Genomic DNA, 22668 nt, shown 5'->3' with positions numbered 1-22668 from the left:
GTTCATTGTCATTCTTTTACCAGAAATACATACTAATACTACAGATTCTTTATCTATGCTGTGGTAGCACTGGATCATTTTCGAACCACATTAATCTGTGGTTCGGATTAACCATTTAACCCTTCAGGTGCCTGTAATGGGTCTGGAACATCATGCCCAAACTTGGCTTTAGAGTCTGTTAGAACACTGGCATTACGTAAATGTCATGAGAGGCACAAAAATCTAAACAATAATAAATTCTTCTATGCCTTTTTCCTTGCTTTGTTTTCCTGATCAGGAACATTCTTGGGTATTAGGGCAGAGCCCATAATCCTGCTGTTCATCTGTGGTTTAGATTATGAACCCAGAGAAAACAGAGAATATGTTCTCTATTTTTGTTTCTTATTATGTGTCTTTTAAAAACTTATTTCTTTCTGGCTGCAGTAACCTCTAGCTGCCTTTGTCAGGGAAGTACTTGATTGGTATTGTTGTTTGATGTAACTCCTCCCAAGTAATCCAGTTAATTAGTTAGTTGCTTAGTTACTCGAGGATTTGGATTTGGAATACCAGTTTGCTCTGAATTAAAATCAATTTTGTGGAAGGGTTCATTTAAATGGATTCTTGTCAAATATCAGCTATTAGCTTTGTGCCAGTACTTAGAGCTTCAGTCCAAGACAGAAGTAGAGAAAATACAGGCAAACAAGGTCAGTCTTTCTATTGAAATGTAAGCTTTTAGTTTGCTAAAATCTAATAAAATTTCTGAGTTGACTAGTATCATTGCAAAAGAAATTCCTAACATTACTGAAATTAAAACAGATTTATTATATAGACCCCCTCCTTTTTAATCTCATTTGCTTGAGACTGGCAGAGTTTGGTGTTCTGTCTCGTTAATTCAGCCCCCATCTCTAGGCCATGGAAGCTATGTAAAATCAGCAACTGACTGGATTGTGTGTAAGGAAGGAAAATGAGAAGGGATGATTTGTGACTCTCAGATTTTAAGGCTAAGGTGCAGACTTAATGAAATACAAATTTCTGAATTAACTCACTTTCCTTTCCACTGAACAGAAACTATGCATGGAAGTGTGTAGATTTCTAAAGCTCCTCTATAACATGAAGAATTTCATGTAAGCAAAGAAGTTGAGCTAGTATGTTAGCTTTTCTGCCAAATGCATGGAATTCTAGGCTGATTAATTATAGAGAATTCATTGTGGATTTCAGGGTTCTTTCCTAAGTCCGTCTGGGCACTTTCCTGGGAAGTGGAAGTTCAAATACACGCAGAAGTATAGAACAGCCATACAACGGAAACTCTGGTGTCTTAAGTGAATGCTCTGACCATGGGGCTATATTGATGGTGTGCCTCCTCGGAAGTACTGCTACTGGAAGACCCTAGCCGTCTATGGGTCACAAAATAAACTGTAATATGTATTGCACTGTAGAACTGTAGAATGTATGCATGGTAAGATGCATTGAGGCAAAATGTAGCCGGGATGCTACAATGCAAAAAAGTATGTTTAAAGTGGGTTAATATGGTTGTACCCATTTCAGCAATATTTCTGAGCCAGACCTTGCAAAAAAAGGAGTCGTACCTTGTATCTCTTGCTGTGGTTGGAGATGGACTAAAATATTGTCATTTTAAAGCAATTTAAGAGGAGATAGGGGAAGATTTATTCATCTTCTGGCTTTTGATTTGCTGAGGAACACTTAGTGAATGTTTTCCAGACTTTTTTGTTGTTGTTGTTGTTTGTTTTTATCTGCAAATACAGAGACCTAGAAATATTATCTTAAATAGATGAGAATTTCACACTGCGAGATTTGTCCAGAATTCCCAGCAATGTCTTTCAGTCAATTTAATTATTAATAATGGGAGAAACTTAAACAGCAGAGGTTTAGACTGGATATAAGGAAGAAATTCTTTACTGTTAAGGTGGTGAGGTACTGGAATGGGTTGCCCAGGGAGGTAGTGAATGCTCCATCCCTGGCAGTGTTCAAGACCAGGCTGGATGAAGCCTTGGGTGATATGGTTTAGTGTGAGGTGTCCCTGCCCATGGCAGGGGGGTTGGAACTAGATGATCTTGAGGTCCTTTCCAATCCTAACTATTCTATGATTCTATGATCTAAGTGTTAGAGATCCAAAATCAGGCTCAAATGAAGATGTTATAATTATTCATAGCAGATGTTGACCCTCAATATTAGAACATTTTTTCTGTGCTTTGTCTAGGGTATACTTTCTTCTTATGGGTAGTATTACTCAATGAACACAGATTATAAGTAATAAAACAGAGTAGTTCTTTCTTCTAAGTCATAAAAATAAATTTCTTCTCACCCCAAAGTATTTCTTGCAGTGGAGGTTCCCTCAAAATCCAAATCTCAGCCCAATGTGAAGTTGAGGTTCAGCTGTCCTCTTTTCTTTCCTCTCCTGGTCTCCACATTAGAGAAGCTGGAGTGTGTCAAGTGGATAGCCATTGACCTGGGTAATACATGGATAAAATAATCCTCTAGGTTCATTTAGTGCAGATTTAAATACCTGCCTGTCCTGAAAATATTTCTGTGTACACTAATGTCAGGGTCAATCTCTTATGTTATTTATGGGGGAATATAAATTGTAAATCAGTTAAGATCTAGGGTTGATATTAAACAAATAAAAAAACCCCTTGTTTGAGGACAGAATACTTCATCTGAATTTATAGAAGCTTTTTAAATAAGGTGTGACATAAATGTCCTGGTGTTCCGAATAGAGCCATCTCTTATTCTCCATTTACTGTTTCCACTGTGGCTGCTTATATAGTTGAAAGGAAGGAAACAAATTACGTCAACGAAACTGTGGTGTACTAATCTAACAAGGTTCAAAAAGGAAAGAAGGTGATAAAGTGAGGCAAAGCATGACTCTGTAATGTAAATTACATTTCTATTTAGAGTATGAAGTGCTACATTAATCCCTAAAATGTCTAGAAAAGAAATCATCATAACAAGGATAGACGCAACATTAATGGTTTACTTATTCATATGCCGATGGTGCAGTATACAGTGTCAGGAAAAATTTATGGTATTGAAAAAAGGGTGAATTTTTAGGTACTTTTCACTTACAGGACAGAAAGCTTTTAGCAAGATTGACAATGCAAGTTGTTGCAAGATTAAATAGCTCCAGAAGCCATTTTTACTAATTACTATAAAATAAATAAAAGGGAAGGGAGAAAATGGCCAGAGTAGCAGGAATAAACCTTAGAAGAGGCCAAATGGTTCTTGCTTAAAGAAACTAATGAAAGCACCATGTGTAATGAAAGCATTGTGGGCAGTAGAATAATTGTTTTTCCTAGCTCACAGGCATATGATATTAGTCAGACCTGTAACAGGTTACGTCTGTCAAGTGACCAGAGGCCACAGTCTTCTAGTCTACGTTGCCTGACTGTAACACGGCACCAGACAGATCCACAAAATGTGTATTTGTAAGTACAGAAAAGAAAGACACCAGCAGTTAGGTATTATAAAACCTCTGAAGCTGTGGTGTTTACTTCAGATTTCTCTCTTCTGTATCAGCTTCATTCCATTTGCAGTGATTCTATTGTGCCACATCAGCATTGCAGAAAATGGAAAATTGTGTAAAAACTGAATTAGTCAAGTGATGGAGCACTCTGGATAGGCAAACGGAGACTGGTATGTGAGAATGCACTCACAGGAACACTGCAGAAAACAAAACAAAAGAATGAGGGTGTATGAATATAATTCAGGGCCTGGGTCACATTTGGCTCTGTCAAAATGAAGCTCGTGGAGTGGTAATGGGTTGCCCAAGAAGTTGTGGCTGCCCCATCCCTGGCAGTGTTCAAGGCCAGGCTGGATGGGACTTTGAGCAAACCGATCTAATGGAAGGTGTCCCTGACCATGACAGGGGGGTTGGAACAGCATGAGCTTTAAGGTCACCTACAACCTAAACCATTCTGCCATTCTGCTGAGCAAAACTGCAACATCTAGCAAGAGCGGGATAAATATATTAATCTGAAAGCAGTTTGCAGCCTTTTTCTTTTTTTTGTCTCATATGAGTAGACTTCTACTTCAAACTTTTACCATATCTGTGTCAATTAGGAAGAGACTTTAAAAATTGTTTGTTTTTAGGAAGATGAGAAAATACAGTTCTAGGCTAAGCAATCACTGTACTCTACTTTTTTTCAGATGCTTTTTGTTTTCAAAACATTGGTTTATGGCAGGAATATTTATTGAGACACTGAGCTAGGTAACAGCCAATGATTTGTTTTCCTGAAATTTTCTCTCATTAAAGATAGAAATAGATATATGTTTGCTAATGAGGAGCACACTGTATTTAAAGTGTGAAAATAGTTTAATTAAAGCAAAATAAATATTCCTATCCCATTATTTCAATTTATTTTTGCATACATGCGTGGTTTTTAGTTTGACTGCAGTTGTGCATGACCCTTTACAACCATTCCAGTAACACTGAGAACAGAGACACTCATCACTTCAGAAGTTTTTTCATACAATTGTAAGGACAATTTGTTTCTTTAATCTAAATTCCTGATATAATGATACAACTATTGTATTGAATATTCCAGTTACATTTTGCTTGCTTCTTGTAATCCTTTCCAGCTACCTTCTTCCAATCAGTGGTTAAAAATATGAATACTAGTTATAGAAATGCATTTTATTAAAATGTTAATACCATTTTCAGAGCTGAAAGATATGTAAATCCCAGCAGGGTTATTTTTAAATGCCAAATGCAGATGTTATTAGTTTTGCATTAATTCATAATGCAAATAAGAGTAATGCTATTAATCTACAACAGTCTTTTGGCTGGGGTGTTCATTATACAAGTGACCTCATGATTCTCAGCAGAACTGACACAGTGCTGATTACAAGAATTGTCTGTTTATAAAAAAATATATATATAATTTTTCAAGCCTATATTGCAGATTTCTACTGTTGCTGTGAAAAGTTAATAAATAAGAGAGATTTTAGGCATCAGGGTGGGCAAATCTCTTTGAATTTTATTGATAGCAATCTTTTCTTTAGTTCATGATTGTTACAGAGCATATTGTAGCCCTCTGAAATGATAATGTACTTTACTGGTTTTGTACTTTTGAAACTAATAGTTTAATTTTCTATTTCTTTGTTTTTTCCTATTTGCATGTGTGGTTGAGAACATGCAGTGCTGTGTTTATAGGGTTTTTTATTATTATTTATTTCTCTTCAGGACACAACTGGTTTTAACACCCCCCTTCTCAGACCTCGTGTGATTGGAGAATGGATTGGTCGTGAAGAGAATGATGCAGACCCACTGGCTGCTGAGATGCTACAGCCACCAATACCAAGAAATAAAAATGAGCAGTGGGACAGTGAGGATAGCAGCAGTCCTGGAGGAAGGTGGGATTTTGGTTTGGCCTAGAAATTTTATAATTTGTGAAATAAAGCTGTTTTTGTAACACCCAGTTTCTGAGAGCAGAGTGCAAGGCTTTTAAATTCCCATGCTGTAGTGTGGCAGCATGCAAAATTAATACGTGACTGATTTCTTATCATGTTTCTATATATTAACTTTATACTTATTTGCAATCACATAGTTTTATTGCTATATGCTAAGTGCATGTTGACATGATTTGTCAACATGACATGATTTTGTTATGTATTGCTTCATTCAGATACTTCTAACCCTTCTGTCTTTAAGTGGTTGGTAGTACCTATTCATTAATCTTCTTGACATGTTAGTGGTAAATCTGATTTTCTCATTTAAAGGAAAGATAAACAAGGGAAACAGTACCTATGTTATTTTTAACAGGAGTTCCTAAATTCATCGTCAGTTCTTATACTTAGCATCTTGGTGTTAATAACAAGTCTTTCTCAAAGTGAAAGTTGTAATCTCTGCAGTAAACAACTTGTAATGATTTATTGGGCTTTACTGAGAGTAGAGGAGTATGTTTCTTTGTTAATGTGCTCAGCTACCTGGAAGCGATTATCATTTTTACAACTGGTCCATTTTCCATGATTTAAAGATACCCGTTTGTCACAGAAAGTGAGGTATTTCTTTCTCTTTTCTTTTTTTTTTTTAAGTGTAAAGTGCTGCCGTTGTTATTTGGCTTAAACACCTGTGGTTCTCCCTCAGCCCTGTAGCCTTTCTCCTTGGTATAACTAGTACTCTGACTGCAATAGATGCCTTTCTCTTCCTCTATAAGAAGGCAGAAAGTCTTACTTCCCTTTGAAAAGGCCTAAGGTATTCCTTCTCTGTGCCCTCCATGTGCCTTCCACATTGGAATTCGCCTCCATGTCAGAAGGAAACTAAGTCTATCACTTATAGGCTCTTACAGGCTGCATTCTTCACATGTTGTGAATGTTTGTTATCCATGAGTACTTCTTTCTTCTTTTAATTAGATTATTGGGTGGGGGAGGAATGCAGCTGTAAGTACTACTATTTCAAAGAAGTAGCAGCATGCAGTAATGATCCTTCAGCCAGACTTTGTACTGGCACCAACAGAACTCAGATGCTAGGTCTCTCCCCTGCAGTTCCTGGGAAAGTAATGGAGTCAGCGACTGGCAGTGCAGCTTCATTGTGAGGACCTGGGTTTCTTTTTCCTTATTCAGCAGTCTAATAAAGACAGTGAATAATGATCTGTTCCATGCTGCAAAGCAAATTGAGGATATTGTATCCTTTTACTCAATAGGAAGGAGCAGAAATAAGCATCTCTTGTCTAATCTCTAGAAGGAAGTAAAAAGGTTTAGTTCTGACTAACAAAGATGATTCAAAGCAGTGAAGTTTTTGTTTTGTAGAGGCTGGTTCAGGCTGTGGGAAACCTCATGGCTAATTCTATAATTAAAAAATGTGATTAATGGGATTAATGGCTTTGAGAATTGTATTTGAGCAGTCTTGTTGAGCATCATGGCAAAATCACATTGCCTGGTGTATGAAATTAGGAGAATATGGGATACTTAATGCCAGGAAAGTCTCATGGGACACATATCTCTAGTTCTGAAGTGCAGTTAGGTGCTGAAGACTTGCTGAAGAATGTGTATCATTAAGTGGAAATACTGATTTTTCAGGGGAAGTGAATAACTACTAAATTACACGCAGCATATGGATTTATATTCGGATGACTGCTTTTGTATCTGGGATAATTCTTTGGTTCATTAGTATTTCATCAGCTTTTGTAAGGCATTTAAAAACACGTTTGCAGTCTTGCAAAATAATCATTAACTTGGGGAAGTTCAAGGTAGTGATGATACTAAAATTGGTGCCATCTATGTATGGAAGTTTAAAAGACCTGTATTGATCAAGGTTAAGCTGAAAGGTTAATAATAGTTTGCTAATAACAGGTAGTTCCTTCCAGATATGATTCAGTGTTACAGTGAAGTAAAGTGCTACTAGCAAAATTGGGAACTGACTATACACCAAATGTGTGAGACAAGTAATAGGTAATAATAATTTAGTTTAAATGTAGCATATACCTAGTATATCCAAAAGTAGCATGAATAGTATAGATTTTACAAGTTTAAATGAAACTCTTGAAAGAATGAAGTTATCAGTTGTAAAGAATTTTTGTCTGCCTCATCCTATTTCATTCATTTACTTTATATTTAATGTAGCCTAAAGTAATTCAGTTACATTTTTATCTGGGAACTGAAAGAGGGAACAATTTGAAATTCACATTTAATGTTACAAATTATATCTTGCTAAATCTGATTTAGCAACACTTTTAATAAAAACTGATCATTTATTGATCACTAATCATCAGGACTTACGTCATAAGCCAGCAAACTCAAAACTAATTTAAATCTTCAATTACAGCATACGAACAGGAAAATAAAAACTAATTGTCCCATTATTTCCAGGTAATATGTCTTCTTTTACCTATCACTAAACATAAGGAAATGCAACATGAATGAAATACTACATAAACATCCACACGGTTAAGTACTGTCAGATCCCTAGTAGAGTAATTGGCATCAGTGTCATGCGACTCCTTCTTTCTGTGTTGTTTTCACAGACTGTAGCACACAAGTTTCTTTTTGTTTGGTGGAAGGGAAAGCCTTGGGTCCTTACACATTTATATAATTCTGTAAGGGACGGAACAGCCTGCAGAGAATGGCATATTCCTGTGGACCACTGGTCTGTTGATAACATGCCTGTTTTCATTATTGGTCTTTTCAGCATATGGCAGATAATACTGAGTATACATAGTATGTGATATTTAGGAATCTGTAAGTTGTCTGCTTTTCTGTCTTTGCAAGTACAAACCTCACTTCTTGCTCAATTCAGTAGTGAACAGTGGGAGAGAAACACTATCTCTTACCATATATTCCTGTGATGATGAGCAACAGAAGCAGGCATGTTTTATATCTGAAAGCCAGGACCATTCACTTAAAAAAATGAAGGGGCATTAATTTTGAGCAACTGAAAGGACAGATTTTACCACTACTATGACTAGGAAGGATAATGTAGCCAGTCTGTGGCAGTTATGTCTTGTCAGACTGATGAAGGGTCACCTTTTTGCCCTTAATGTCCTGGACTGCTATAGTGGAAAAACTGTTCGTCACTGATTTTGTACTGCTCTGTTGCTGCTGTAAGGGGCAAAGCAAAGTATTAATATGTGATAAGGAACCATATAAAAGTGCTGATGGCAATCCTGCTAGTACCAAGCTCATGTTTCACAGAAATTCAGAGTGAAAATAGGATTGAACTCATTTCCAAGTCATAGTTAGTAGTTTTATACATTAAAAAATTCCTGGAGGAATTCTCAGAAGCAACAAGGCTCTTGGGAAAGTTTCTCAAGTGATAATGTAAGTACACAGTGGGGAATTTAGTGATTTTTAATATTGTTTCTTGTTTCTTAGAGCCCAAAATGAGCTGGAGCTTGCAGAGGCCTTATCCATAACCTAATGTTCTGAACTCAAAGTCATCCCCAAAGTCCGCTTTGTCTTACTAGTGTTTATCTTTGCAGTAGGAAATTAACTGTTATTGATTATACTAAATTTTGTATGTTTGCAATAGATCTGCCTTCCTGCAACAGACTGTGCAACAGTCTGAGGTGTTGCTGATATCCTTATGTGAGGCACCAAACTTCTGTCCCATTGTCTTGATATTGTAAAGAATTGGAAACTGCTAACTATAGCAAGTCCTCCTTAGGCCCTTCTGCTAACTTCTGTGTTGTTCCAGTTGTCTGTTACTTAGGTTAGGGACACAAGTCAACAAATCATGAGAATTGTTGTTATAAGTATATAGTCATTAATCCTGTGGGCTTATGATAACATAACCACTCAAGGGAACAGTTCTTTGTTTTCAGCTTTGTTGCTGTATGATCAGTGCCCTAGCAATACTGATTAGTAATTGCCATCCTGTTCTATACATGTAGCTTATTTAGGCTTGATTAATGCCCATGAAGTCAATGGGAAATTTTCTGTCATCATTCAGTCAAAATTTAGGTAAGAACTGAAAACAGAAACTGATCTATAACTGTTGTGGTTGAAGCCCAGCTGGTAACTCAGAACCATGCAGCCATTGGCTTCCCCCTCCACCCTTGCCCCTCCAGGTGGGATGGGGAGAGGAATCTAAAGAGTGTAAACTCCACAGGTTGAGATAAAAACAGTCCAGTAACAAAACTATAATATAAAATTGCTGCTACTAATAATAATGACAGTAATAAGGGGAATAACAAGGGGAGAGAATATAAAACTAAAAGGGGAAAGGAAAACAAACCCAATAAACAGAAGTGATGGACATTGCAAATTGGTCATCACCCTCTGACCGACACTCAGCCTGACCTGAGCAGTGATCTGCACTTTCTCGCTAACTCCCCCCAGTTTGTATACTGAGCATGACATGCTGTGGTATGGAATACTCCTTTGGTGAGTTTGGGTCAGGTGTCCTGTCTCTGCTTCGTCCTGGCTCCACATACCCTTCCTCACTGGCAGAACTAAGACATGGGTGTGTTATCAGCATTGTTCTCAGACTAAAGCCAAAACACAGCACTGCACCAGCTATGAGGAAGGAGAAAAACATTTCAGTACAGCTGAAACCAGGACAACAACATCCAACGGTCAGGGAATGAATGATAACCAGCTGGTTTATGTGCGATCTGATGGCATCAACCTTTAGATCTGAAGACATCATGGGCTACAGTAATTTGACAAATGTGTAACATACTTTGTAGAGAGCACCAGTAAAAGAAAGTTGTGCTTTCCTCCCTCACAGCTTAAAAATGGAGCCAAAGACCAAAGGATTAAAACAACAACAGCAGCAACATAAGAAACTGCTGGCTGCCATGCTTTCTCAGGACTCCTTTGATTCTGCTCAAAGCACAGCTCCATCTGTAACTGAAGAAGATATTGACAATGAAGATGATGCAATGGAACTGCTGGGTAACTGCAAAAAATTATGTATATTTTCTGAAACTTTTTTATTATAGATTAATCTAAAATGTGTAATAGCTCATTAAACATAGATTAGTGTGAAACTGCTCCCTATGTCTGAAGCTAAAGTATGCAGCAGCTGTGTGAAGGTTTAACTTGGAACTTTCAGGAGTGAATGTAATGAAGACCATATATGTGTGTGGGTAAACTGCCAGATGAATCAAAATACCATGAAATATCAAACGCTTCAGGTGCTAAAAGTAATTAATTTGATTTTCTACATAAATTACTCGCAGGTTCTACTTGGAGAATGTATTTATGCACAAGGAACAGAATCAGCTTCACTGCCTTTCATCTGGTTCTTTTTCTTAGCTGTATCACAGTTCTAACTTCAATGGATTTTATTTGACACTTACTAGCTACAAATAGCTTATGCAATGTGAATTTGTAACCTCTTGAGAGGATTTGATTGTAATTTTCCAGTAGACTGTATTGTATGTTAAATTGCATTGTAGAAGGCTGTACGTTCACTGCTTCCTCCCTTTTCTAGAATTACTACTTGTGAGAAGAGGGAAATTGTTGAAGAAAGTTAATTAATAGTTTCTTTTCTACTGCTTTTAAAAGCTTCAGTGTAATATACTTAACAGGTAGTAATGGATTTAATATTTTTTCCAATTTTTGCTATATAGAACTTCATGTGGGATCAAAGCATGGAAAATATGCAGTCTCAAGATGGCTCAACATTCTTACACTTACAAATTCAATCACAAACTCTTTCCTTCAGGTTGGACCTTAATGTAAAAATCAGAAAAACAAATGGTGCTCTACTTTGTTATATTTATACTGTTTCCTTAGCAGCCTTCATAGAGTCACAGAATAACTGAGATGGACTGCTGGAGATATCTAGTCCAACCCTGTTTTCAATACAATCAGCAGGAGCAGGTTGATCTGAACATTATTCAGTTGGGTTTTGACACACTCCGAAGGCTGAGACTACAATGTCTCTGGGCAGCCTGTGCCAGTGTTGGCCATGCTCATGGTAAAAGAGTGTTTTGTTGTGCTTAAATAGTTGTAAATTAATACATATATTCTTTTTTTCAGTAATTTTAAGTGATGCTTGCATTTGTTTCTACAAGAAGGAAGAGATAATGGGCTGGGTAGCTCAAATGTCACAGTGAATCAGTTAGTCTTTGTATTAGAAGGAAGTCACAGTGTTTGTGACTGTGGGCTTGCAGTCTTCATAGAATCAACTGGTATTTCCAGAACTAATCCACGCATTCCAGTAAAGGCCATAATTACTCTGTAACTGCGTTACCTCCTTATTTCCTCCTGCAATTTACAAACCTTTCCAATTTTATCAATGTAACATAAAAAGAAAGACGAATGGGTGTCTTGTGCTACCATAAATCACAGAACTCCTATAGGATTCTGTGGCATCTGGAAGTCACAGTAGATAAATGTGTGTGTGATGTTACTGTCTTCATTATGTCTCACATACAGTATAAAATCTTGTTAAATTTTGTGGCGATAGTGAGGAAAAGGTATTGCTTTGAGAGTTACCTGATTTAGTCTGTTTCATTCAATAATTCTTCTAATCTTCAGAATTTCTTTTTTCCTCAAGATCTTTCCAAAAGTTAATTACTTAATCATTGTAACACCCCGACAGATTGGCTGATGATATATTTATATTTTATAACAAGAGGAGGGAAATAGAATTTAGTAAAGATTGCCTTGCCTGTAGGATGAGACAGTCTCTGCTAGTCTACCCCTTATATAGTCTAGACTGGTTTTCTAAATGCTGTAATGAAAGGGTGTCCAATCTGCAGTGCATTCAATACATTTCCTCTGGTTCAGCAGACATTCTTGATGTTTGGGTTTCCTAGAGGTCTTTGGCAACATGCAGGAAACAGAGTCTAGACCTGACAAATTATTCCAGTATTAGCAGCAGCTTGTTCCTCTATTGTCTCTCTCATCTGGACAAGAACTTCTCCATTATGTGACTAGAATACATCATTTGCCCTAAGAGAGGCCACAAGGCCTTGGGAAAGATGGTATGTGAGTGGTACTACATCTTCAGAACAGTTTTCTGGGGTTTAAGTAGAGTGGTTGTGTGGGAGAAAGCTGTGTGTATTGCCCATTGTGACTGCTTTTGCTGACTTTTCTTTTGTGGAAGTTATTGGGAAATTGACAACAATACCAGGGAGCATCTGCTGTGTAGTGCATGCATAGAAGCTGACACCACTGGGAGACAGTAGGCCTCTTCTGCATGCAGAGACTGACTATACTATATGTTGCAAAATTTTTAATAGCAGATGTAATGCTCCGGTGCAAGTGTGTGTTACAGATCTCCATTAGGAGGACTCCATCAGGTGTGGGTATAAATACCTTTTGGAGGTGGAAAAATGGGATTGCATAGATAATCTTACATTCCTTCAGATGCTGGGAGCCCTAAATTACACGACATTGGACAGACCTCCAGTCATGGCATGTTATGCTGCACAGACCCTGCCATGCTAAGGCTGACCAGCATTAAAGACCTTATTGCTCTTAGAAGTAAATAATTTAGTTTTTCTTATAAGTAAAGAATTCCAGTCAGCCTTTATACTGTCAAGCAAAAAGATGCTCACATGACAATGTGGTGGTCCACTTTGAAGGTAGAGACCATGCAGCTGATGTAATTGCCAAATGCCAGGTGGGAATTGCCTACCCTTATGATTACATAGCATAACACAATACAGACCTGTGCCTGCTCAGCTCTATCATTATATAGATCACAAATTCCTCATTGTATGGTAGACATCAGGTTTAAACCACCAGCAAGAAGAGAAGTCAGTGTAGCAGAGTATTTTGTGCCACTGGAAAGACAATTTCTCTGTCTAGTCAGAGGTAGGAATCACTGCTTTAGCCCAAGTCATGCAAAAGTGATAATGGTAGTGGTGTCTCATGTTCTTGTTGCTGAATGCTGCTTCTTCAAAAGTTCCAGATGATGTTTTTTGCCCTGCTTGTTGTTGACCCCAGCAAGCAGCTAGGGACCATAGAGCTCCTCAGTCATTCACTGCCCCACAGTGTTAGGGGCAGAGAACGGGAAGAGCAAAAGCAAGAAATCTAATGGGTTGAGATAAAGATAGTGTAATAATCGAAAGGAAGAGGAAGAAGAAAGAAAAAAGCCAAAACCTAAACCAAGTGATTCCAAAACAATTACTCATCACCTCCCTCATGTGGAACAATGCCTAGCCAGTCCTCAAGCAACTTTGATAAAAAACACACTCCAGTGTTTATTGTTGAGCATCAAATGGCCAAGGATATGCCTTTGGTCAATTCAGGTCAGCAGTCCTAGCTGTCTCACTTTAGAGCCTCTTCCCCATGCTGTGGGGCAGAGTTGGAAACAAAGAAAGCCTTGACTCTGTGCAAGCACTTTTCAGCAATAGCTAAAACATTGGTGTGTTATCAACAGTGTTTTAGTCACAAGTCTAAAATGTGGCACCATGTGGGCTACTATGAAGAAAATTACCTCCATCCCAGCAAGACCCAGGATATCCCTTAGAGATATTTTCCCAAGTCACTACTGTCTTTTTAAAGACTGGGAGCTTGTATTGAGATAGTGGAAGGTTTATTCTGCTCCTTCTGGCATCTCAGGGACATAGTTCTTGCTTGTCCTAGATAAAGGCTTCTCTCCTCTTCCTGAGATAGGTTGGTCACTGTGTGGTTAGATCTCTTGCAACTGTTCTCCAATTTTTATCACCTTTCAGTCACAGCTGATTCTGTTCTCCCCACGTGTGTTTTAGACCATTAACTGTGGACTCCAGAATGTCTCTGACATTTGCCTTGTGTCTCTTTGCTTCTTAATTAGTCTTTTTGTGTACAAAGGCCTTAGCATACCACTGAGAAGTGACCATAGTTGTCACAGAGGATACAGTTTGGAAGTGATGTTATCTGACTGGGATTCTTATGCTATTGTGTAGGGGTACCATAAGTGTTAAAGACTGTAAACCCTGTAAAGCTCAATAGAGAGCTTTATGGTTATTATTCAGATAACTTCTGTGGACTTAGATAAAGACACATTCTTTCATTCAGGAGGTCGTATTTGCAGTATTTTTTCCTTTCTCTCATTATTCTCTTTTAACACAGATATACTCTGTTATTTCTTTTAAGGTAGTTAGTTATGTGGAGTTTACCTGGAGGGATCCATGTGCAGGATGTAATCTGAAGAATGTGTAAAAATATTGAAGTCTGATGGAAATGGTAGTGGGGAAAAGAGAGCAAAAAAACCACCAAGGTTGTGTAAAGGTATTCCTCTTTTCAAAATGAGCAATTATGGATCGCTTGTATTTTAATGTTCAGGTTACAGTGATTAGCATGCTCTAACCCCAGTGTCATTAAACCTTTATTTTTTGCTTTTAGTGTAATACGTATTAAATTTTAAATAATATATATAATATCATTATATATAGTATGTATAAAAATATATATTATATATTAATTTTTATTCGTGCTTCAAACAATAAAGTAAATGCTGATCATTTTTATGCAAATGTAGTATACAAATAATGCCAGGATTGGTAAATCACTCAGAGTAATTATTTTTGCAAAACAACTAAGGCGAGAAATAACCTTAAAAAATGGGAGTTTATTTGTTTTCTATGACATTTCACTGAAATATTAACTACAACATTGTTGCAGATACTGTCAATAGTTTTTTTTTCCATATTCATTGATCTGCAGGACTACTGTGTATAGAGAAGCTATAAATTTGAAATTTACTACTAATTTTAAAGCTATATATTCATGCATTGTACTTGTCACTGAACACCTGTGTAGAATTTTAAGGAATTACATACTTAGTATTTTTTTCAGTCTGCCAGTATATAAAGTCCCTGAAGCAAGGGAGATGCTCAGGTCTGTTCAAGGTCATTCATGGGGTTCACTGACTTCAGTTCATCTGTGGTAAAAGACAGCAACATCAGTGAGAATCTTCTAGCTGATCTGCGTTTAAGCAAAGCTCTAACTGGTTATTCAAAGAACAGGGATTTGGTTTTTAAAGTCTTCAAATAATGGAATCCTGCTCTTGAATTTAGTACTTTTAATTTAGTAGTACTACAGGTGTTTGATGTTTGCATAGAATTTTTAGAATGACAATAACTTCTAGTAAGCATGGTAAGTTATATAGTTTTGTTAAGAGAGTGTTTGTAAGGTTAGAGTAAATTACAAACTCAATTAATCATGTCCTATTGCAACACGTGTAGTTATTTCTGGCTTGCTAAGCATAAAATGGTTGAAACTGAAGCTGATTTTGCTTCATATTGCTAAAGGGAAAACAGAGGGAAAACCAGTTAGAGATACTGGCTTCTCTTAAGTTGAAGTGAGTTATGTGAACTAATAAAAAGCTTTGAAAGAACTATGAATTTTCAAAAAATAGATGTATACTGAGTATCATGATGTGCACGATCCTGAAACGCCATTTATTTACAGTTTACACGAGGAACCTTGTATGGTCTTCCATCTAAGAGAAGGACACTCTAACCAAACCTACGACCTGAGGACTTTGCTGTCACTGTCCAAGCTCGTGAGGCCCTGGCAGATAAACCTCAGGTGTAAAGCATGGGGGCAGTTCCGCGCACACTGTGCCTCACCTGAAAAATACACTGCACAGGCCTGAAAGGTTTGCTCACACTTGCAAAGCCCTGTAGCAACAGGGGAGGGATGAAACGGAAAGTGATAAGGTGCAGACCCAACCCTGCATGTGGGCGGTTCAGGACATTGGTCGCTTGAGACTGACCCAGGAGATGACAGTCTTGTCCGGAAACACCCTGAATGACCAAGCAGCCTTTTTTCCAGCTGGATTTGCCTATCCCACATTGCCCTTTTAGTCTTCATTGCACTTGTAGTAAGTGTGCGTAAAGCCCTTCCCAAACCTTCGTTCGCAAAGCCAAGCCATCAATCAACACGAGGAATGAAAGCTTATTTTAGATCTATACCTAAAAACAGAGTGGAGACTCTGTGTCCCTACTAGTCCCTATCCTACTCTCCTGACTGTCCAAATGAGAGATCTAAACGTCTATTACAGGCCTTCTTACACCCTGGAATTTCTTGTAATGGAAGGCAAGGGAACACAGCAACATGGTATAGATGACTCATTATGATGTGTTATTGACCCTAATATCATTGGATTAGACTGATAATTTTTCTAGACTGTCATGTTTAATGGCTGTGGAGACACAGAGATCGCTTTAAAGAAACAATAGGAAAATGCTTCCTCCCACCTCAACACCATTTACCACAGGGAGGTGATACTCACAGCTAAGTGTATTTCCCTTTATTTTCCTCTGCCTGCCCCCAGATGTGCAAGAACATCAGGTGTCGGGCAAATAGCAAAGAGCTGCAGTTCAGTCGAGTGGCATATTTTAGATAACATTCTGAGCTATGAAGTTTAAGGAAGTAGCTTTTCACAAGTTGAACGTAGTTGTTTTGTAGAATGCATTGCCACAGAAGATTGTGAAGACTACAAGTGTAAATATATAAAACTAGATAAATTCATAGAAGATAGATCAGTTATACTTTACTAACTATGTTGGTTCAGGTACAGTCCCGAATTTGGAAATTGCACATAACAGAGGATTTTTATTTACTGTCTATATGCTGCTGGCTAGTTTGAGTCAGGGCACTATGCTAGTTCATAACTCAGGTCTGAGATGGCTCATGTTCAGCAGCCATCAGTCAGCACCTCCAGGTCCTTTTACCCCAAGCAGCTTTCAGCCACTCTTCCCTAAGCCTGTAGTGTTGCATGCAGTTGTTGTGGAGGACCTGGCACTGAGCCTTGTTGAATTTCATATAATTGGCCTTGGCCCATCCATTCAGACTGTCCAGATCCCTCTGCAGAGCCTTCCTACGTTCCAGCAGATCAACCCTTCCACCCAGTTTGTTGTGACATGCACACTTCCTGAGGGTGCACTCGATCCCCAACTCCAGATCATCAGTAAAGGTATTAAACAGAGCTGGCCACAGTGCTGAACCCCAGGAAACACCACTTGTGACCAGCTGCCAACTGTATTTAGCTCCATCCACCACAACTTGTTGGGCCCAGCCATCCAGCCAGGTATACCCATGAGCTAGGCTATGGGATTTTATGCATGCCATCACAGTCATGAGAAAACATTTATCTAATATATCACTGTCCTCTCATTCTCCTTCACACAGCCAACTGTCTTTTGATGTGGAGTGTACTAGGTACAGTGCAGTAGGCACTGAGTACTAGGAATAATTTGGGGACTTAATATGGAGTAGTCACATACAGTTTACTTTGAAGTTGTATTTCTCTTACTGCTTCAAGTTAGGCAATGCCTTTTCTGTATTTACTGTTTAGGTGATACTCTTAAGATATTTCTTTGCCCTAAATCACTCATGAGTTCATTCTGGTGTTACTTATTCCTGCTCTGCTAATAGTATGGGAAAATGACAGTTAAATAAATATTTATTCTCTGAGGGCTGATTCCCTGTCTCTCTTCCATGAGAAAATGGAAAAATCTGGCTTTTCTCTCTGCAGAAAATGGATTGCTTCTTGCTCATTCCATCAGTCTGTACATTTTGATTCCAGGATTTCCCTCCTCATCTATGCCAACTGCTTTTAGTTAAAGGTAAGGTGACGTAAAAGATGCGTGGGTACTACTCCATTACTATTCCATTATCCTTCTGGCAAGCCCAAACAGACTAAAGCTAACTCTTAATTATGGATTGCAGGAAGATTAGCATGTCCTAAGTCTTGCCGTCTGGTTTAGCAATTGTTATAATGGAAGTAAAAATTGTCACTACAGTTTATTCATGCAGAACTGATAAAAGGAACATTCAAACCATATAGATAAATTGTAGCAAGTTTCTGAAAGGCAGAAGATGAGTAATGCTCAATGTCAGTTTGTTACTTTGGAAATCAGGTTGAAATCTATGTCATAGGATCACAGAATGGTTTGGGTTGGAAAGGACCTTAAGATCATCTAGTTCCAACCCCCCTGACATGGACAGGGACACCTTACACTAAGCCATGTCACCCAAGACTCCATCCAGCCCGGCCTTGAACACTGCCAGGGATGGAGCATTCACAACTTCTTGGGCAACCCATTCCAGTGCCTCACCACCCTCACAATAAAGATCTTCATTATATCTAACCTGAGTTTCCCCTATTTTAAGTTTGATCCCGTTACCCCTTGTCCTGTCACTACAGTCCCTGATGACGAGTCTGTCTCTGGCATCCTTGGTAGGCCCCCTTCAGATACTGGAAGGCTGCTATGAGGTCTCCATGCAGCCTTCTCTTCACCAGGCTGAACAGCCCCAACTTTCTGACGCTGAACTAATGATGTTATAAACTCCAGAAGACTGGTCATTTAGTTGTTAATACGTAGCTAATTAGTTCATCTTAGATTCACTGATTTGCATTGTGGGTTTGTGTGAGAAAATAGCCAAATTATTATGTCGATAATTTTACTGAGCAGAAGTAACTGGATCGTAAGTTCTTTGTTCAAACTGTAAAACTGCCATTTTTTAGTATGGGTAGCGCAATGAAGTTGGAGTTGACAAGTACTGCAGCAGCATGAGGAAATAATATTAGAGCTTCAGTTACACATTTTTCTGCAGAATCGTGGGTATTTCAGAATAACTAGTATTCCCAGTAGAAAATAAAATGAATTAGTACTTAAATCATTTGGTATCTCATATAAGCATAATGTTGTCTACTAAAGCTAGAATAATGAAATTAGAGAAAGTACCCATGATTTAGAGAAGAAATGATAGTAAAGTTGGGAGAATTAATGGAAAAATACTGCTTTTTCCTCTAGGCTATTAAAAAAAGAAAAGAAAAGGCAAACCCTTATGAACAGAAACGTGAGTCAAATGGGAAGTTCAGCTTTCCTGAAGATTCAGCTGCAGCAGCAGGTCTATCTATTTTGATGTGATTGGATACAGAAGCTTTTAAATAAGATGATAATAAAGAAGCAGAGATGTTGCCTTTTTTGAGGGGAAGTTCAGCCCGTTCTTACAGTCTGTGTTTGCTTGTAGCTGTGTGAAATAAAAAAAAAAAAAGAAAAAGTTAAATGTACGGAGTACAGTACAGGATATAAGTTGTGGTAGTAAAGAGATTGCAGAAGTTATGCTGCAGGAACTCTGGCAGCTAAGAGCAGACAACATTCCTTTAAAGACTATCCATTGTTCATAATGTAGGGGTCCTACCTATGGGGTGAAGCTGAGGCAGCTCAGTTTGTTTAGCACAGAAAAGAGAAGGCCAAAGTGGGACCCAAGAGCACTTCCCAGTGACTAAGTGGAAGCTCCTGAGAAAGAGGATACATATTCTTTACTGAGGTACACAGCAGGAGAGTGAGTGATACTAGGTATAAACTGAAACATATTTATCTGATTAGATATAAAGGGGGAAAAAAATCAATATGTGGGTATTAAACTGCTGAAATGGGTTGCCTGGGGAGGTTGTGGAGTCACTGACCTTGGATGTTTTCAGGACTCAGCTGGATAAAATACTAAGCAACATGGCTGACCCTACTTTGAACATGAAGGTGAGCCAGATACATACTGAGGTCCCTCTGTGCCTTAATGATTTTATGAATTCCTAGCATAGGGAGGGCCACAGGCCCATGAACTGTGATTTTGTTTTACTCTACTTGTAAAATGCTGAAAATTAAACCATTAGAAACTTGATGTTGGTCTATGTCTGGGTAAACAACTGTGCAAGTAAGTATTTTACCAAACGGAACAGACTGAAGCAAAGAGATTAGATCTAGATTTCAGGAGGAAAGTGAAAGAGGTGATGAAATAGAACACTTTCAGTGTGATTGGAAAGCATGCAGAGGGGTTTAAAATATAAGATGGTTTGGATAACCTATATAAGAAGCATATCTGTCATGCAAACATGCATGAATGATTGCTCTATTCCCCTATTTCTCTAGTAACATAACTATATTACTTAGCATAAAATGCCAGTTTCAGATCTGGTAACAAGTATTACAGGTGCAAGCTGAGCTTTTAACTAACCAGTAGCTGATTACAAGTTCAGTGATGCAAGAGGGAGATTTGTTTACTGATGAGAATTGTATTAGCCCTTTAGTAGTGCCAAAATTCTATCAAACCTCATGGTTATCTCCAGAATGTGATGAAAATAAAGCTGCAAGCTGAATCAAAACCAGAATGTTGATTTGTGCTTAGAAAGAAAAACAGATAAAGGAAGGAGGGAAGAAGAAAGTTGAAGAGTGGTGTCAAGATAAGCATTCAGGAGAAAATGTATTTTTATGTCACAGTTTAGATATTGATACACTAAAGTAGTTACACAGATATTAAGTTATATAGTAATTACACAGTTATAAAATTAATATAGAAGCACCTAGAAAGTAATTACAGATCGTTACAGTTCTTTCCCTCATCTGACCCTTTAATGTGGACTGAAATATCTCAGGTAATCCAAACAGGAGAATGACAAGATAGGTTGAAAAAAATCAGTCCTTTAAGCACAAAGTTGAAGGTGTCCCAGATTGTGTGACAGAAAAATGTAATTAGCTAGAAGAAACACCCATTTCTTACAGGTTAGATGAGTGTAGTATTAACACCATGGATCCAGAGGGAACAGTCCTAATGGAGAATTTAAAAAAAAAAATAAATAAAAAGATCAGTGAATATCCAATAAAAAGCATTTGGCTTTATTTAGGAAAAATTGGAAACTTTCTCTGGTAGAATATGAAGTTAAGATTTGGTACAAAGAAACATCACCAAATTATACATACAGGCAGATATCTCTACGATCGTCAACAACCTCATGTCTCCAAAATTCCTGAAGTAGACTATGGATAGTGCACTTACCCATGATACAGGTGACAAAGCAATGCTTTTTAAAATTCAATGAATATAATAATTTTAAAAAGAGATGTTTTTTGACCCATACAAAGAAGTCCTGCTTACTGACCAAATGAAAGATAATGTCTTACAGTAGTATCTTACAGACAGATGCACATTCACGCTGTTCACTGCTGTGTGTGTAGAGTATGCACAGCACTGACATCTTGGAAAGTAAGGAGAGGAAGCTACAGAACTAGGAAAGAGTAGTGCTAGGAAAGGAAAGGTGTGTGGGAGCCTGGGAGCCAGAAACACCTTGACCTTTTCAACTGTTACACAGCCTAGTCAGGAAACTTTGGAGTCTCTGCCTCATATTTTCTATTTCACATTCTTCAAAATTCATTAACATGATTGTAATATTGCTGTGGCTTATAATTTATTTTTTTTATTAAAAAGAAATGGGAGCAAGAGTTTGCAAACATTTACATTTTTGTTCAAATTTGATGACGTTAATATTGTTTAAGAAAAGAAATAATCCAAATGCAAAAAAAAAAAAAATCTGATGGATTTGTAATGTTTTCATTTAAATTAATGATGGACAAGCTACATGAACTGGAGACAATAATGAAATCTTCTGTTTCTCTGTTGACCTGACGTAAAGACTTTTGCTTGTTTTGTACTGATCTCTTACCAAATTGATACATTTAATTCAGTAGAAGCTTGTTTAAAGGTTTGTCTTTGGGTGCAAAGTTATCTCATAGCTTGAGTATCATCCTAGCACAAGTGTTTGGACATATACAAAAATAACTGCTCAAAAAGTCATGGTTTTCTCTGAAAATGATTGATATAGGTTTAATCTTCTGCCGTACCTTTCAGTACTGACAGGCTAATACCATTAGCCTGTGACACCCTGAAAGAGTTTATTTCCAGTTCTAGAAGGGAGTTTCCTGTAATGCACTAGAGACAATAGGTAAAATGATGTGGATTATGCGTCACTAAGAGCACTGGCCTATGACCTCAGGTGCTTTCTGCATACAGAGATGAACATAATTCCAGAGTGGACTGAGAGGTTCCTGAGGTAGGGGTAACTGCTTTGGTCATATTGGTTCTGGGTGCTGCTCTGCATTTGCAGCTCACTCTGTATTTCATTGGTGCTGCAACAATATCCTGCTGCAAGCATGTTATACTCTGGAGACATTCTAATTGGGATACTGTGATTGCAATTTATCCTAGAATTCAAATGGAGGGGATTATGTTTCAGGTGAGGCTTCTGCTGATAACCGTACATTTTATATGAATCATAGAATCACAGAATCATAGAATATTTAGGATTGGAAAGGACCTCAAGATCATCTAGTTCCAACCCCCCTGCCATGGGCAAGGACACCCCACACTAAACCATATCATCCAAGGCTTCATCCAACCTGGTCTTGAACACTGCCAGGGATGGAGCATTCACTACCTCCCTGGGCAACCCATTCCAGTGCCTCACCACCCTAACAGTAAAGAATGTCTTCCTTATATCCAAAC

At 37.9% G+C, this 22668-nt stretch overlaps 1 protein-coding gene across 1 annotated transcript in view; it reads left to right on the top strand.

The window, feature by feature from the left end:
- Positions 1–22668, top strand: part of C1H8orf34 (chromosome 1 C8orf34 homolog) — a 162061-nt gene that overhangs the window by 56217 nt on the left and 83176 nt on the right. The window contains exons 6-7 of the mRNA XM_034063980.1: positions 5180–5349; positions 10163–10329. Of these exons, the coding sequence (XP_033919871.1) occupies positions 5180–5349; positions 10163–10329 (337 nt within the window). The remainder of the gene's footprint in view (positions 1–5179; positions 5350–10162; positions 10330–22668) is intronic.

Source organism: Melopsittacus undulatus, chromosome 1, assembly GCF_012275295.1.
Source record: "Melopsittacus undulatus isolate bMelUnd1 chromosome 1, bMelUnd1.mat.Z, whole genome shotgun sequence".
NCBI lineage: Eukaryota > Metazoa > Chordata > Aves > Psittaciformes > Psittaculidae > Melopsittacus > Melopsittacus undulatus.
This window is presented reverse-complemented; position numbering and strand designations above follow the sequence as displayed.